Here is a 14,592-nt window from a genome sequence, read left to right on the forward strand (position 1 = left end):
GAAGTTGGATACAGATGGATGGATGGATGGATTGTTGGAATTAAAAGAGTTGTTGTTAAGATAATTGTGTCCATAGATGATACTGATGAAAGAGTAAGATCACTCTCTTTATTCAAAGGACAGGCATCAAAGGAGCACTAGAGTAGGTGATCTTCGGACATTGTTTTCAGCATAAAACATTTTGTATTCAAGTCCAACCCCCCAAATTATTCAGACTCTCTCCCAAGGCCAAGGGTGTAAAAATGTTGAGAGATTAGTGAAGAAGAAGAAAAAAATACATGTTACCTTCCATTTCGAAAGGATTGTAGGGTCTTTTGAAGAGGATTTTTTTAAATGTAAAAATCCAAAATAATTGAGGGGTGAAAAAAAAAGATTAACTAACAAAAGAAAAAAGGTTATTTTCTGAAAATTAAAAAGCCAATGATGGCACTGCACAATACGTTTGAGAACTACAGTCTGCACCAAGGCCTCCACACAGAACAGAAGGACTACTTTGTATCAGGCGAAATCCACTCTCATTGAGGAGGAGGTTCTGCTTTGACTTAAGTGCTGACAATAATGATATGAATTTCTGTTGTTCGGATCATTTCTTCCTACTGGGAAGAGGCTGCGGCGCATCCTGTGTGGGACCAGAGCTGTCAGTAAATTATTATTATAATTGTTTATACTGTATATTAACTCTAACGTCAATACATGGCGGACGGCTATGGAGTAAGATTACTGCCACTGTTTTTAGCGAGTGTGTCTTGGTTGTTGTAGACTCAAAACATTTATTTTTTGCGCAAAATCACTCTGCTGTGCGCTCAACCAGTCATACACGTGAGTTCAACATGTCATATACGCTCGTTCTAGCTGTCATACACGTGCTCAACTTCACTGCTGCTTGCTCAACATTTGTCTGCTCAACACCAGTCTCACGCGCTGCTGCTTGAAGCCTTTTAAACATAATTTGAACATCTTTACCATGGGAGTGAACAGAATTGTCAGAACGCTCTAATAAGGTTTGTCTTTATCTGACTGTTTTATTGACACCTTTATCTAGTGGATGCATAACGCAACCCCAGTCAAACATTTGACTGTATTTTTATTCTATGTGATTTATTATCCGGTGTGCCCTATTTATGAAAAAATTCTTAAATAGACTATTTATTGAAGGTGCGCCTTATAATCCGGTGCCCCTAATACTGCGGAAAATACGGTTATAAATCCCAAAATATGGACAGTTTTGATGGACTGAAGATCATGCTATGTGATTGAAAGCCTCGTAGATGTTGCGTGATACAACTATTTCCATAGAAGTCATGTAGAGGACATGGTTGTTCACATTTAGCCCAGGTTATCCCTCTGTCTTTGTCACCCATTCATTCATGCATCCCTCTTCCCAGATCTCGATCGACCCCCCCCCCCTCCCTCACTACCCTCCCGCTCTTTACTCTGGCCATTGTGCCGGTTAAGCAGGGGCCTCCCGATGACATGAGCCCCCGTCCTGTAAAACCAATAATGACAGAGATTTGTCCGGGTTTAGCATTCTTTCACCCTTTCAGTGTAAGATGTGGAGAGAGGAGAGGAAACTGATGAGCTGGGTTTAGATTTATCTCTGTTTGAGTTTGGTAAACGTGGAAGGAGAGTCATCTTGTGTGTAACAACGGATACAAAGAGTACGTCTCTTGATAATGAGATTAGATATTAGATTCACAGCGGTGTATACATTTAAACCAGGGGTGTCAAACTCAAATCGCACAAGAGGACAAAATCCTTTAGCAGTTTTGGTCGAGAGCAGAACAAATGTAACATTTACCAAACTGTCTATAGGTCAACATAACAATATGAACATTAATCTACTTTGATTTTGATCAAAACATCCGTTGGGCCACAAAAAATGACTCAGAAGGCCGGATTTGGCCCCCGGGCCAAGGTATCTAAATGCATAGTGATTCACTTAAGGATTTCATTTGAAAACTTTGTCCCCTTTTTTGATTATTATTTATTATTTTCCCTATATTTAAGTGTTACAAAAATGTGCCACAAAGGATAAATAAACATAACGTAAATACGTGTAAAAGCATTGAGTCTTTAGAGGATTATGATATTTTAAAAAGTTAAATGTATTATTTCAACATTCTGTAATGTTTTTTTTATATTTAACTTCTTCTGAAATTTTTTTTCGTCCATCAGAATTGAAGCCAGTACAATAACGTCTTTAGTTTCATATGCCATGTAAACATAGAAATAATGGTAATGATATTAAATGTAGATAAATGTAGATGTTTTTCTATTAATTTAAAATCCTGTTTAGTTACAACTTTTATAGGTCCAATGGAAAAAAATAAGAAAAAAAAGTGAAACATTGATGAAGCTTCATGAAGATTTATGTTTTTTTCAGAGACCCCTAGATGGCACTATCTGCCCTATAATCTATGGGTTATTCTAATGACTCCTCACATAGCTTTGAAGACATAACATCCCAATTTCATAGACGTTCATTTGACGGTCATTGTTACACGTTTTAGTAACGGAACTAGGTCCCATTTTCAGACTTCAGAAAACAATATTTTAGATATTTGGCCAGCATTTCTTTGCGTTCACATATTAAACTATGTTTTAAAGACATATCACATTTTCAGAGACGTTGGGTTTGGGCAGTTTTTACAAATTTTGGTAACAAAAATAGTTTGACATTCTCCGTTTTTTGAGACTTCAGAAAACTACTGAACTCTGTAAAATGAAATTTCAAGAAGCATTGTGAAACCTTATCAGCCCATACTTAACAGGCCGGTGTTTATTGCTAATTGTGTTCGCACTTCTCTACACTATCGTTGTTATTATTATTATCGTCGCAATTATTTCCCTTTACATTGTTTGTTTTTGTTAATTTAGTAAACAATAGGCAGAGAATAAAACGATCATAAATTCTCCTAAAGATCACCAGATGTGCTGTGAGATGAAAACCAAAGGCCGAAGGGGGGAGGTCTCCCATTCAAACACTCCCCCAACCTCCAATTACTCCCCCTTTCTCTCTCTCTTTTCTCCCTCTCTCTCTCTGTGTGACATGTGCACTCACTATGTAAGTTACAGCACTCCATAACTGATGTGCTCCTGTTTCCCCCCTTCCTTTTTTTTTTCATTCTTTTGCTCCCCTCAACTTTCCTCGCCTACATTCAACCTCTCCCTCGCCTCCACTCTCTCCTTCTGCACTTTTTCCCTCAGGCGGACATAAAGGCAGGTCCTGTTGCAGGGAGCGAGCGCTTGTGTAATCTCTGGCAGCACATGAGCAGCCAGAGCTGCCGGTGGAGACCAGCGCAGTGGAACTGCAAACACACAAGTTTTTTAGGGAAAGCAAGAGTGGAATACCTGAGTAGGACTAATGTCCGGCAGGAGTTTTGCACTGATAATGCCGGCTGCTCTGCTGCTGCTGCTGCTGCTGGCCCTCTCCACAGGAAGTGATGCCAGGAGACTCAGGAAAAGGGCACTAACTCACAAGGTGGGTTTGTATTGATGCATTACTCAAGTCGTAATGTTTTTTTGCTAAAACGAGGAGAAAAGCTAACATCACATTAGCCTTGAGATGCAGATTGCGGTTTAAATGAGGTCCTGTTGGCTTCAGAAGAATACTCTGAACTTGTTTCTGTTGTTATTGTTTCGGCTTTGATTAGATAACTTGGAAACAGGTGTCAAACAGCTTTTCCTGGCTTTCACCGACCGTATCCGTCCAAAGGGCTTCAACAAATAAACCTGCAACAAAGAGTTCACACACAAGTGTTCTACACAATCTACACAATTTTGCAAGAAAAACATGGATTATTTTCTGCGCTATTTCACTTTCTAACTTCTCAACTTCAGTTTAGAATCAAAAAACTTTTTTCATCTTGTTTCAGGGCTGTAAAATTCGCCTCATGATAACTGCAACTAGGATTGCTATCAATAAGTTAGCTTGGTGTTTCCTGTATGTTAATTTAAAGTTTGCATCTTTCCTGCTTAAGACCTTGGCTTCTGCAATGAACTTCAGTGATGCCATCTAATGTCTGGGATGACGAATGAGCAGTGTATCTGTCTTTGTCATATTATTTAAATTTGAAGGAATTATACATTTTTTATTAACATATGTTAAATTGCCAAAAATGTGTTACAAAAATATTTTGAGTTAATAATTTAAATGTGTTATGTTCAACTCTCCAGAATTAACCATGTTCTTGTGAAAATAAATACATTTATATTTACAATGACTTTTAAATTGTATATAATTGTCAACACTTGATGATTTCATTTAATGTAAGTCACAAATCTTTCAGAATTCAAACGCCAACTCTTCAGTTCTGTATTTTTACATTGATTTTAGACAATATAAAGTTGAAGAACAAGTGTGAATAAAGTGGATGTAGCTAGCTAGCTTTGTTTCTAATAGTGTATTACATCTTTATGTAACTAGCTTTATAGTTCACATTCGATACAAACTCCCATTTAGCAACAACTCTTTGGTTACAACTAAACATTTCAACATCATTTAGCTTCTCATGTGTTAGCATGTAAGAGTACAGGTTCATGCAGTAACTTTATGCATGTATTATGTATAAAAAAGGTACATAATGCATGAATGTGTATGTTTTAAAGCCTATCCTGATCACTTGTGTTCTCTATTGTGATCAAACATTAATGCTACTATTACATTCTTTTTTTAGGGTTGACTTTTACTTTCCCAAGTTGTCCATTCTTCTCTTTCTGACTGTATAATTCCATGTGAGTGATCGCGGCGCGCTCATGCAGTGTTCTTGGATCGTGAATGTGAGCGTGATCAGAGCTGGTCGTCTGGGCCTCCGCGTGTGAACCCAGCGTGTCCGATTGATCATCTTTAACAAGAGTCCAGTGTAGCGTGCTGCGCTCCTTCCTCTTAGCAACCTCTCCTGCACTCATGCTCTCACTTTCTGACTGCTCTGTGCACTCGTCGGCCTATTCTCTGGATCTCCCCCTGTATCTGTACGAAGCTTCTGCCTTTTTTCTTCCTTTTTTTTTCCTTTCACTCGGTCCAGCTCTGCAGGATGGACTTAAACCCTGTGACTTACTGGACTTTGCTTCAAAGCTTCTCAAATTGAAACATGCTGAGAAGGCATGAACTTTGTGTCGCAGCCTTAGAAATGTTTTTGTCTCTAACATGAACTTTGAAGTAAGTTTGGTATATAGTTTGCTAGTAGTTTTAAGTCTACAGAAGGCAATTTTGCTGCTGTACCATCATGAAAGAAAAATTCAGTGTGTTATGGTGATGTTTGTTGTAGGATATTGTATTACACTATAGTATTGTTCTTTTCACCAATGTATTGTAAGATACAAATTCATATATTTTTAAAATGAGAATTGAGTTCTATGTGACGTGTTCCAGTAACTTAACCCTTGTGTTAACTTAACCCTAGTGTTAAGGCCTGAAAAAAAAATGTGTTTGAGGTATCCCTTGACCCCGAGAAAACACAAGGGTCAAAAACAAATGAACAAAATAACTTTTTTTAAATACCAATTAGTTTTTTTAAAAACTATCAAAATGTGACTCGCCTGTGCCAACATGTGAATCAGTATCTAATCAGTGTTTATCATCAAAATAAATACAATCATAATGTTTATAAAAGAAAATCAGTTTTGGGAGGCTCTAATAGTTAGTGGACATTATCTCTTGCAAAAATAAAAAATATGGTCTGTTTAAAATACATTTTGAAACGATACACCTTTTGGTAAATGTATCTGAAGCTCGTTCCTTATTCCCTCATCCGTGTTGTGAGGGGCCGGAGCCTATCCCAGCTACTACGGGCTAGAGGCAGGGGGCACCCTGAACAGGGACAATTCAGATGTCTTAATAATCCACTGTGACTGTGGGAGAAAACGCACACAAACATTGGGAGAAAATACAAAGTCCTCACAATAAGGCTGTAGGTTGTTTCTAAGGTAGAAGTGAACCGACAACCTTCTTGCTCAAGGCAATCACTCTAACCACTACTTCACCGTGCACCTCTATGACAATCATTACATTTTCTGCAAACATTCTATCAGTTACCACGGGTCACAACATTTCCTCCAGTAGCTTGAAAAACAAACCAGAAATCTTGGAGAAAGACAATCTTGAGGTCAGATTCTTTCGACCACAAACTGGATTTAATAAAAAGGCAGCTTCTCAGAATCCCTGATACGAAGCACAGCTGCATGTGTCTGCTGTGGCAGGACTAGACTAAATAATCGTGACAGTGTGGCTCGAACACCTGCTGGAACATGTCGGGGAACAAGAGAGAGACGCAAATCGTTTTCATTTAAAGTGATGACACCATCGTCTCGCAGATGTTCAGCATCATACGTCTCCTGCCCGAGGAGGAGACGACGCTCAGATTATACTCATCAAGGGTAGAATTACTGCGAGGGACAGAACATCTGTTGAAGCTTCTGAGTTCAAGTCCATTATATTGTGCATCAACTTCAGCCGAGACACAATTGCAGCTTCTCTCGAAGGACCGTTATTAAAGATGATTGAGCGTCTACTGCAAATTATTAGTTCACAAAAACAAATCTCAGAAAGTTTGTACGGTAGCTGAACAAGACCAAAAGTCAATGGAGTTTAGAAAAAAACCTTAAACTCCCAGGCAGATTTTTTGATCACTTACTTTTAGATTTACGACGACTATTCGCTAAAGGCAAAATTCGAAACTCAAGTCGTTTATTTTTATTTCTTTCTTTTGGAACAACTGCAAGAACATAAATCTCCAAGTTTCCTTTCAAAGACAGACTTTAAATTTAAGTTAAAACTAAAATGTTTTCCAAATGAAAAAAAAAAGGTTGTTCAAGCCATGTTACATACATTTAAGAGCCTACGAAAAACTGCAAATTTGGGGGAAAGGGTACCATAAAAATGTATTTTTGTGTGATGATTACACTATAAGAGAAAAAGAAAATAAATGTATGGATAAAATTGATATGAGAAGAACATTAAAGCGCATAGATGTATAGATCTAAATCTAATTTCAGATAGAGAACAAAAGTAGTAAATGTAGGACATGTTTTTTTACGTTGTTTTTTATTTCGAATGTAAATCAAGAAAGTTCATAATAATTATATAACATTTTAAGAACAAATATAATGATAATAATAATGAAGCTGGGTTACTGTTTAATAACCCAACAACACAACAACTTATTTTGCCCTGGACCGAAGTAAAACGGGAAGTCGGTTGCATGTGGCCCCCGGGCCACACTTTAGCTCGGACAACCCTATACTCCTATATATTGCCGTTGGTTTTGCATCAAACCCTTTTGTGACTTTCAAAATAAATCAATTGGTTTTAAATAAATAAATAAGTCGAAGTAAAACACATGTTCATTGTAATACAGCAAATGTACTTTTACTGTATTACAATTATCATGCAATGATTTAGTAGAAACACTGATAATAATCTCGTACTAAACTAAGACAATAACTTCCTATTGAGAAATTAAATGAGATATTAATTCAAAAGTAATGTTTATGTTTAGGTTGCTGTCATTCTTTCTGTTCACAGTTGTACTCCGGTTGGTCAGCAGTTCTGCACTGTGAGTCCAAGTGTCTTAATCCCAGTCATATGACGGTGGCATGTTCTACCGCAAACCTCTCCCATCAAGTCAAGTTAAGAACCGACATCCTGCAGGTGTGCGTCTTTATTCCATCCAGATCAGAACTCTCCAGATGTCTGCCGTGCTCGAGAGGATAAATGGCCGTAATTGCGAGAGGATTGTAATCTTGGTCGCCCCCCCTAAAAAAAAAAAAAGGAAGGAAGGAAGTTCAGTATCTGTCTGTGATCTTGGCGTTGAACCACAAACCGCTTTCGGGTGTCGGGCGGCATCTGACGGATGTCGTTTTGAAAAGCAAGATTCAAGGTGAAAGATAAAAGGATGAGAAGACGATCACAGATAACGCGAAGATCACACACGCAGACTAAAGCAGTGGATGTCCAAACATCATTTAAACATCAGACAGAGGCAGGATTATAAATCTGAAGTGTGCCACAGAAACATACATCAAACTATACACACTTTACCGACAGGAAGGAAGATGGAGATACACCCTCATTAAGTCATTATCCAATCAGAGCAGCTCCCTCGTCTTTATTCTGGAATCTTCCCGAGACACCAACTAGTAACAAACGACAGACTTGTGTCTAAATATTTGTTTTTAAGGTGAAACACGTTGATTTTAAGTTGAATCCAAGAAGAAAAAGTTGAATCCAAGAAGAGTCGCACACCTAAAAAACCCTCCAGAATTCTCTCCACCAATCGACCGATGGCTAATCTCGCTGCTGCCAGAACAAACGAGTGCGTTTCAAGAGAACGCACAGCTGCCATCGGTGCCAAGCATTTGCTTTCATTCTTTCCCCTCACTTGGTTTGGGGAGAATATTTGGACGAGCGTGCCAAATAAACGGCACCATTTTAATGATGTGTGTGCGAGCCACAAGCTCATTATTCAATTAGAGGAGTCAAAAGAAATCCGCCCTCGCTCTCGCAGACTTGAGAATCTTAACCGCACACAAGCCAAACTCATTTCGGGAAAACACTTACTCGAAGTGGTCGTGTCTGCGCGCCAAGTTTCCGATTCTTTTCCAACGTCGACATGTGATTATCGCAAACATTATGGATGTAAAGTAGTATCTGGGATGTAAAAACTGGAGATGTGCTGATGAAGCTTCATGAAGCATCGTCCTAGTTTTCTGAGCCCATTAGATATTCCTCTCCGCTGTGTCTTTGGGTTTTTAAAAACTATTTTAGTTAACTTGTTATTTACTTTTCTTTCTTTTTTTCATAGCTGTGGTCTTTTAAAAGTGGTTGAGAAAAAAGGGAGGGTGATTCTATTGTAAGCTTCAGGGAAAGTTTTTCCTTATAATAAAACCCATATGTCCATTAAAGAAGAAAAATGGATGGTTGGGTTCAGTTGTTCTTCTGCAGACTCTGAGAGGAAAACCTGTGTCTCTCTTTCTCGAGCACATGTTCTGGTCGGCCATAATTGCAGAGGTGTGAGGATCATGTCGGTTCTGGGCTTGTGGTTTTTGTGGCCTAGTTTCTTTCCTTCGTCTGCTTCTAGTGAAAGTGTGTGAGCTCACGGTTTAATCACCTTTAAAAATCCAGGTCAGGAGTCTGGAAGTTAGAAAAGCCTCCTGGCGTCATCAAGATACAGTGCTGCCCTCTAGTGGTAGTTGATAGTTAATGGATTTTCTTCGGGTTATATAAATAAGGTAAGGTAAGGTAAAACTTTATTGATCCCTCAGGAGGTCTCCTTCGGGAAATGGTTTATATACGTTTAAATAAGTTAAACTTCAATTAACAATGGCTGGAAAATGAAGAAAATCGAATTTATTAATAGTGAAATTGACAAAATCTGATGTTTATGTTTTGCTAAAACAAAGTTTTTACATTTGTTTAAAATTGTGTAAATTTGTTTCAAAATAAATGTTCTCATTTACTTTGAGTGTGAATCTATTACAAAAAAAACTGTATTAAATTTGTTTATGCATTTTGTTAATTTATTTAAACATTTTTTATATACAGTATTTTTTTTATATATAGTTTTAGAGCTTAGAATTATTTCTTTTTTTTTTGTTTCTGAATAGTTTTTGAATTGGTTTTAAATTTGTTTTATAATATTCTGAAACTTATTTTGGAGTGCATAAATACATTTACATTCAATCTTTTTCGGATTTTTTCAAGTTTCTATATGTTTCTTCATATTGAATTAAAGAAAATGTGTAAATATATTTAGAATTGGTTTAAAAACAAACAAATTTCATCTTTCAGAGTTTCTAAATTGTTTTGAAGCTTCTGAAACATTTATACTTTTTTTATTGAGTGCTGAATCTTTTCTTAATGAAAAAGTTTTTTATTTTTTTTATTTTGATGTCATTTCCTTCGCACCAGGACTACGAGTACGCCAACCAGGCCCAGTCCACGCAGCACCAGAAGAACGACCGGTGTCCCCCTCCTCCTCAAATGCTGCCGGAGCGGGCCTGCGAGGTGCCTGGTTGTCGGTCCGACTCCGAATGTGAACGTCACAAACGGTGCTGCTACAACGGCTGCATCTACGCCTGCCTGGAGTCTGTTCAACCGCCGCCGGGTCAGTAACTTCAGCCGAGTACCAACGTAGCTGAAAGTGTTTTTCTAATTCTCTAAACGACTCTGACTTCTCTCCAGTGCTGGACTGGCTGGTGCAGCCCAAACCTCGGTGGCTGGGGGGTAATGGATGGTTGCTGGATGGACCTGAAGAGGTTCTGCAGGGTAATTACACACATGTTACTTTTTAACATCAGCGTCACTCTGTTCTCTCTGTCTCTCCTCCTCCTCTTCTTCTCTCTCCTTCGTCTCTCTTCTCCCTCCTGAACCCAGTCACTACAAGAGATCATTGAAACTGGGTCTCGTTCTGCTCGAGGTTTCTGCCTGTTATCATACCGTTTTACTTCAAACTGTCGCTCATTGCGATTGGCTAGGATCTGTTTTTATCTTAACTTATATTGTGTCATCAGAAACAACACGGGAATGTGTATCTGTTGAAAACCTAAAATAGAATGAACAAATTTGCTTCAAAAGTAAAGTGTCATTGGATAACTCTGTGACGATTTGACACTTTTAATCGAATGTAACTTCATTGTTTTTTGGTGATATCAAAAGAAAACAAAATTGACATCTATTGGACAGAGAAAATAAATGTAGCTCTATTAGCATGTTAGCATCAACATGCTAATTTGGGGTCTTTTCTTTCTTAAATAATTTTAGTTTTAGCTTCTTTTTTTTTGCCTCACTGTAAATGTGGACTAGTTAATTCAGTTTACTTTGTTTCTATATCAGGGATGATTAACTAGATTTCCTTTGGGGCTACATTATTTACTGTGGCTGTTATAAGTAGCCGTGAAGCTAAAAGAAAGAAGGGAACAAAACTGAAAACACATTTTTAATTACGCTTTAGTCGGAATCTGATTTGATTTTTTTTTAAGATTCTTAGGAAATGCAGCTATTATTTATTTACAAATGTAATATAAAATACTGATATGAAATCCAAAAATGTTTTACAATGCCATACAAATATTTCATTAAATGTAAATTCATAAAAAAAATATATATATATATCTTTATTTTCAAGAAACTATAAAGGAAATACACATTCAAAATAAGAAAGAGGCTAAAATATATGTAGATATATGTATGTAGAGTTGAACTAGTAATAAAACTGATTTTTCTACATGGTCAGTTTTATAGTATGATTTTTGATGTTGCCCCCAGGAAGCATATTCCCAGGTCCGCTTTATATCAATGTAAGAAAACGTATTTTATAACCAATTTTAAAAGTTTAGTAGATAAAAACTTTGGTTTATGTTTTTAATTATCCCATTTAATGACCCACTAGTCGATGTAAAGAACTGTAGAAAATACTTTTGTTTTTTAAATCTAACATTTATGACTCTGTTGGTCATTATCAGTTATTAATGACTCTTCCCTCAGCCGAGGCCTGCAGTACGACCGAGGACGGAGACGAGCCGCTCCACTGCCCGACAGGCTATGAGTGTCACATCATCAACCCAGGAAATCCCGGCCTTGGCATCCCTAACCGTGGACAGTGTATCAAGCAGCGCGGAAACTCCGGTGAGACTCTGGAGCCAGTTTCTCTTTATTGGCCTCCACTTGAACAACTTAATCACTGACATCACATTGATTTTTTTATTACCTTTTCCTGTTGACATGAGCCAATGGAAAACCTTTCGTCTGATGTTTGTGTTATTGAGAACACTCGGTCACCGCAGGGACTGAGTGTCTGGTCCAGCAGATGTTTTCTGTCTGATCTTGAATCTCTTGGCTCATCAGGAGCGACTCGGCGCCAACTTCTGCTGAGATTCATTCAAAACGAACACAAAGAGACTTGACCTCAAAGTATTGTCGTCATAAGTCTTCTCTGCACCTTTAAACAACTTGTATTTAGGGAGTGTATACTTTTGAAGTACCTGGCAAGAGATTTGCAGCCTAACAAGAAAAAAAGGTTGTTGGTTTAAATCCAGTTTCCCCCTAGAAACTCTGGTTTCTTCTATGGTTCAAATACCTACAGAGGACGTTTTCCCTCTTTCTCTTTTTGTGATAGACGGCTGTCTCCTGACTCTCACCCAGGGTAGCTGGGATAACACCCCCCCCCCACACACACACCCTTAGACGGGATTAAAAATGATGCTGCAGAATTAAAATGTTGATTTCCGCTCCATGTTCACCAGCATATGTTGATTTATAATCAAATATATAAGTAGAACTGTATCGGTGCATACCTCCACCAAGGAGCTCATTTGAAAGTGTTCATTGGGTAAAAAAAAAAAGGTAAAGCATTTGTTAGTACTTCATTTCTATAAATATTAAAATTAGAAATGTATATCTATGTCAGTGAGACAAATAAATAACAATAATAATAATAATAATAACAGTGATGCTGAAAAAATTCCACCAGAATCAGTCTGAAGTAGATTAATAAAAAATAAATTGATAGATTCAAAATTAATTTTGTAAGTTAGCGCTTAATTAATACTTCTTGTGTAGACGTATGTTTGTATATTATGATTCAATAAATTGAAGGTAGAATATTATTATTATTATTATTATTATTAAGTGATAAATAACAATTTTATGCAGCTTCAAAACAGAAAGTCAGGAAATATGCAAAATGTTCTCTCATTATTCCTCAATAATTCATCAGTCTCAAATAAGAGCAAAAAATCAGACATTTGAGTCTTAAAGCAATAATATCTACCATTTTTACATTGTATTATTGTCTTGAACTGAGAGTGTTCATGTGGTATCAAGATAATTTATGAATTAACAGCATAGAAACCTCAAATATTGTTAGAAGATTTTGTATTTATTTAAGTATTTATACATGTGCAGTGTCTTAAACTTGTTGTGTCAGATTGTGATTGTTTGAGGGTAATTTATTACAGTTGACGCCTTTTATTTAATTGAAATTTATGTAATTTAAAATCTCTTTAAAGTTTTTTTTATTTGTCTTATGTGTGTTTTGGTCTTCTTGTGCTTGAGATGTTGGGGTGAAAACGATACACAGTAATAACCTGAACTAGGAATATTGACTGGTCTGTTGAATTGTATTATACTTGTATTTTTGACATGTTTACTTACAACACTTTGTAAAGACCTGGGGCCTCATTAACTAAGGGGTAATACGCACAAAAAATGTGCTGAGCCTCCTTTTACGTCAAAGATCATATCTATCAATACTGAAAAGAGCGTTAAAAAGTTTGTAATTCCCGCAAGGTCTGTAGGTGGCGATATAAAAAAAATAATTAAGGAATTATGAGCTTGTTTTTATAATAAAACAAAGAAAATGATTCACGTCTCTTGCTTCAAGTCATGAAGATTTTTGTGCAACAACGTTTGATCAAAGTTACCGCTCTTTTCAGTAATGATACATATGGACTTTGACGTGTAAGGTGGCTCAGCACGTTTTTTGTGCGTATATAACCTTAGTACATGAGGCCCCTGATGTTTTATTTTTTAATTCGACAAAAGAACACAGCAATATTTCCCCCTGCTGGAAAAATCGTATGGTAGCAGGACATAAACATCAAAACATCACAATGTTAAAGACTAGATCTGATTTAATTATAATAAAATAAAAGATTAATATGCATTATTACGCATCATAACTAATTATTTGCTCTAAATGTATTGACGGTACAATCTCTAACATGGTTCTTTTACCTCCACAGATGGACGAGGGCTTCGGCACAAATATTTCAAAGACTACAAGGACTACTTAGGTAAGTGAGGTAATGTGGTCGAACATTTTTTTTTTTTTTTAAACTACACAACCTTTTTATCAAGAAGCATTTTTTGCCCGAGCTGACGGGGATTTGAACTCTGACAGATGCCGAAACAAACAACGCCGTGGGCCACAAGAAGCACCACCAGAAGCACCTGGGACCAACCACACGCTAGAACTTCAGACCAGCCTCGGCCTTTTTGTATCAACACGGACGTGCAAAGAAAGCTTCTACCTCCGCAATCATACGATCATATTCGACTCAACCAAAGGATTCTTTTCCTTGATAGATCAGCCATAAACACCAAAGCTCTTAACCAAATATTTGTCATCAAAATAGGATTAAAGGTTATTTACAATGGCTCCAATTCCCGGAAGAGGGGAACAAAATCAGAACCATGTGGTGCTCGGTTTCTCTCTTATGTAAAGGGATCGTGATCAAATTTCCTGCTCCATAATCTGGATTGTTTCGTGGACGAGTGGGTCATCAACATTTCTCGAAAAAGCCATCCCAGCTTCCGCTCACTTGAAAAATAACAACCTTCTTAGAGGCTCAAAATAAGCATTTGCCAAATGTGCGTCTTAATAATACCTTTTGAAAACGGTGTCGACTTATTGTTCTGATCCGTGGGTGCTCGATTTCACTGCAGCTTTCGTGAAACTGAAGTTGGAAACATGAAGTGAGAAGCTTTTACTTCTGTTCTGTTGTTTGTTGACTCAATAAATCTTTTTCAAACCTGTCTTGTCTTCTTTCATTGATGCGTAGAAGGCATTTGGTGACTATTAAAAAAAGTAGAAT

At 37.2% G+C, this 14,592-nt stretch overlaps 1 protein-coding gene across 2 annotated transcripts; it reads left to right on the plus strand.

Moving 5' to 3' along the window:
* The first annotated feature begins 3,054 nt into the window (after positions 1 to 3,054).
* wfdc1 (WAP four-disulfide core domain 1) lies at positions 3,055 to 14,533 on the plus strand. 2 transcript variants are annotated; one of them, XM_087797283.1, is made up of 6 exons: positions 3,055 to 3,481; positions 9,908 to 10,103; positions 10,181 to 10,264; positions 11,483 to 11,623; positions 13,741 to 13,800; positions 13,899 to 14,533. In XM_087797283.1, exons 1-5 carry the CDS (start codon positions 3,365 to 3,367, stop codon positions 13,797 to 13,799), a joined length of 597 nt encoding a protein of 198 aa, XP_087653409.1. In that variant the 5' UTR covers positions 3,055 to 3,364; the 3' UTR covers position 13,800; positions 13,899 to 14,533. The 2 variants fall into 2 exon arrangements, with proteins under 2 accessions (XP_087653409.1, XP_087653407.1); XM_087797281.1 differs by having other exon boundaries at positions 13,741 to 13,791.
* Positions 14,534 to 14,592: the final 59 nt, after the last annotated feature.

This window comes from Callionymus lyra, chromosome 8, assembly GCF_982586985.1.
Source record: "Callionymus lyra chromosome 8, fCalLyr1.hap1.1, whole genome shotgun sequence".
Classification (NCBI taxonomy): Eukaryota; Metazoa; Chordata; class Actinopteri; order Syngnathiformes; family Callionymidae; genus Callionymus; species Callionymus lyra.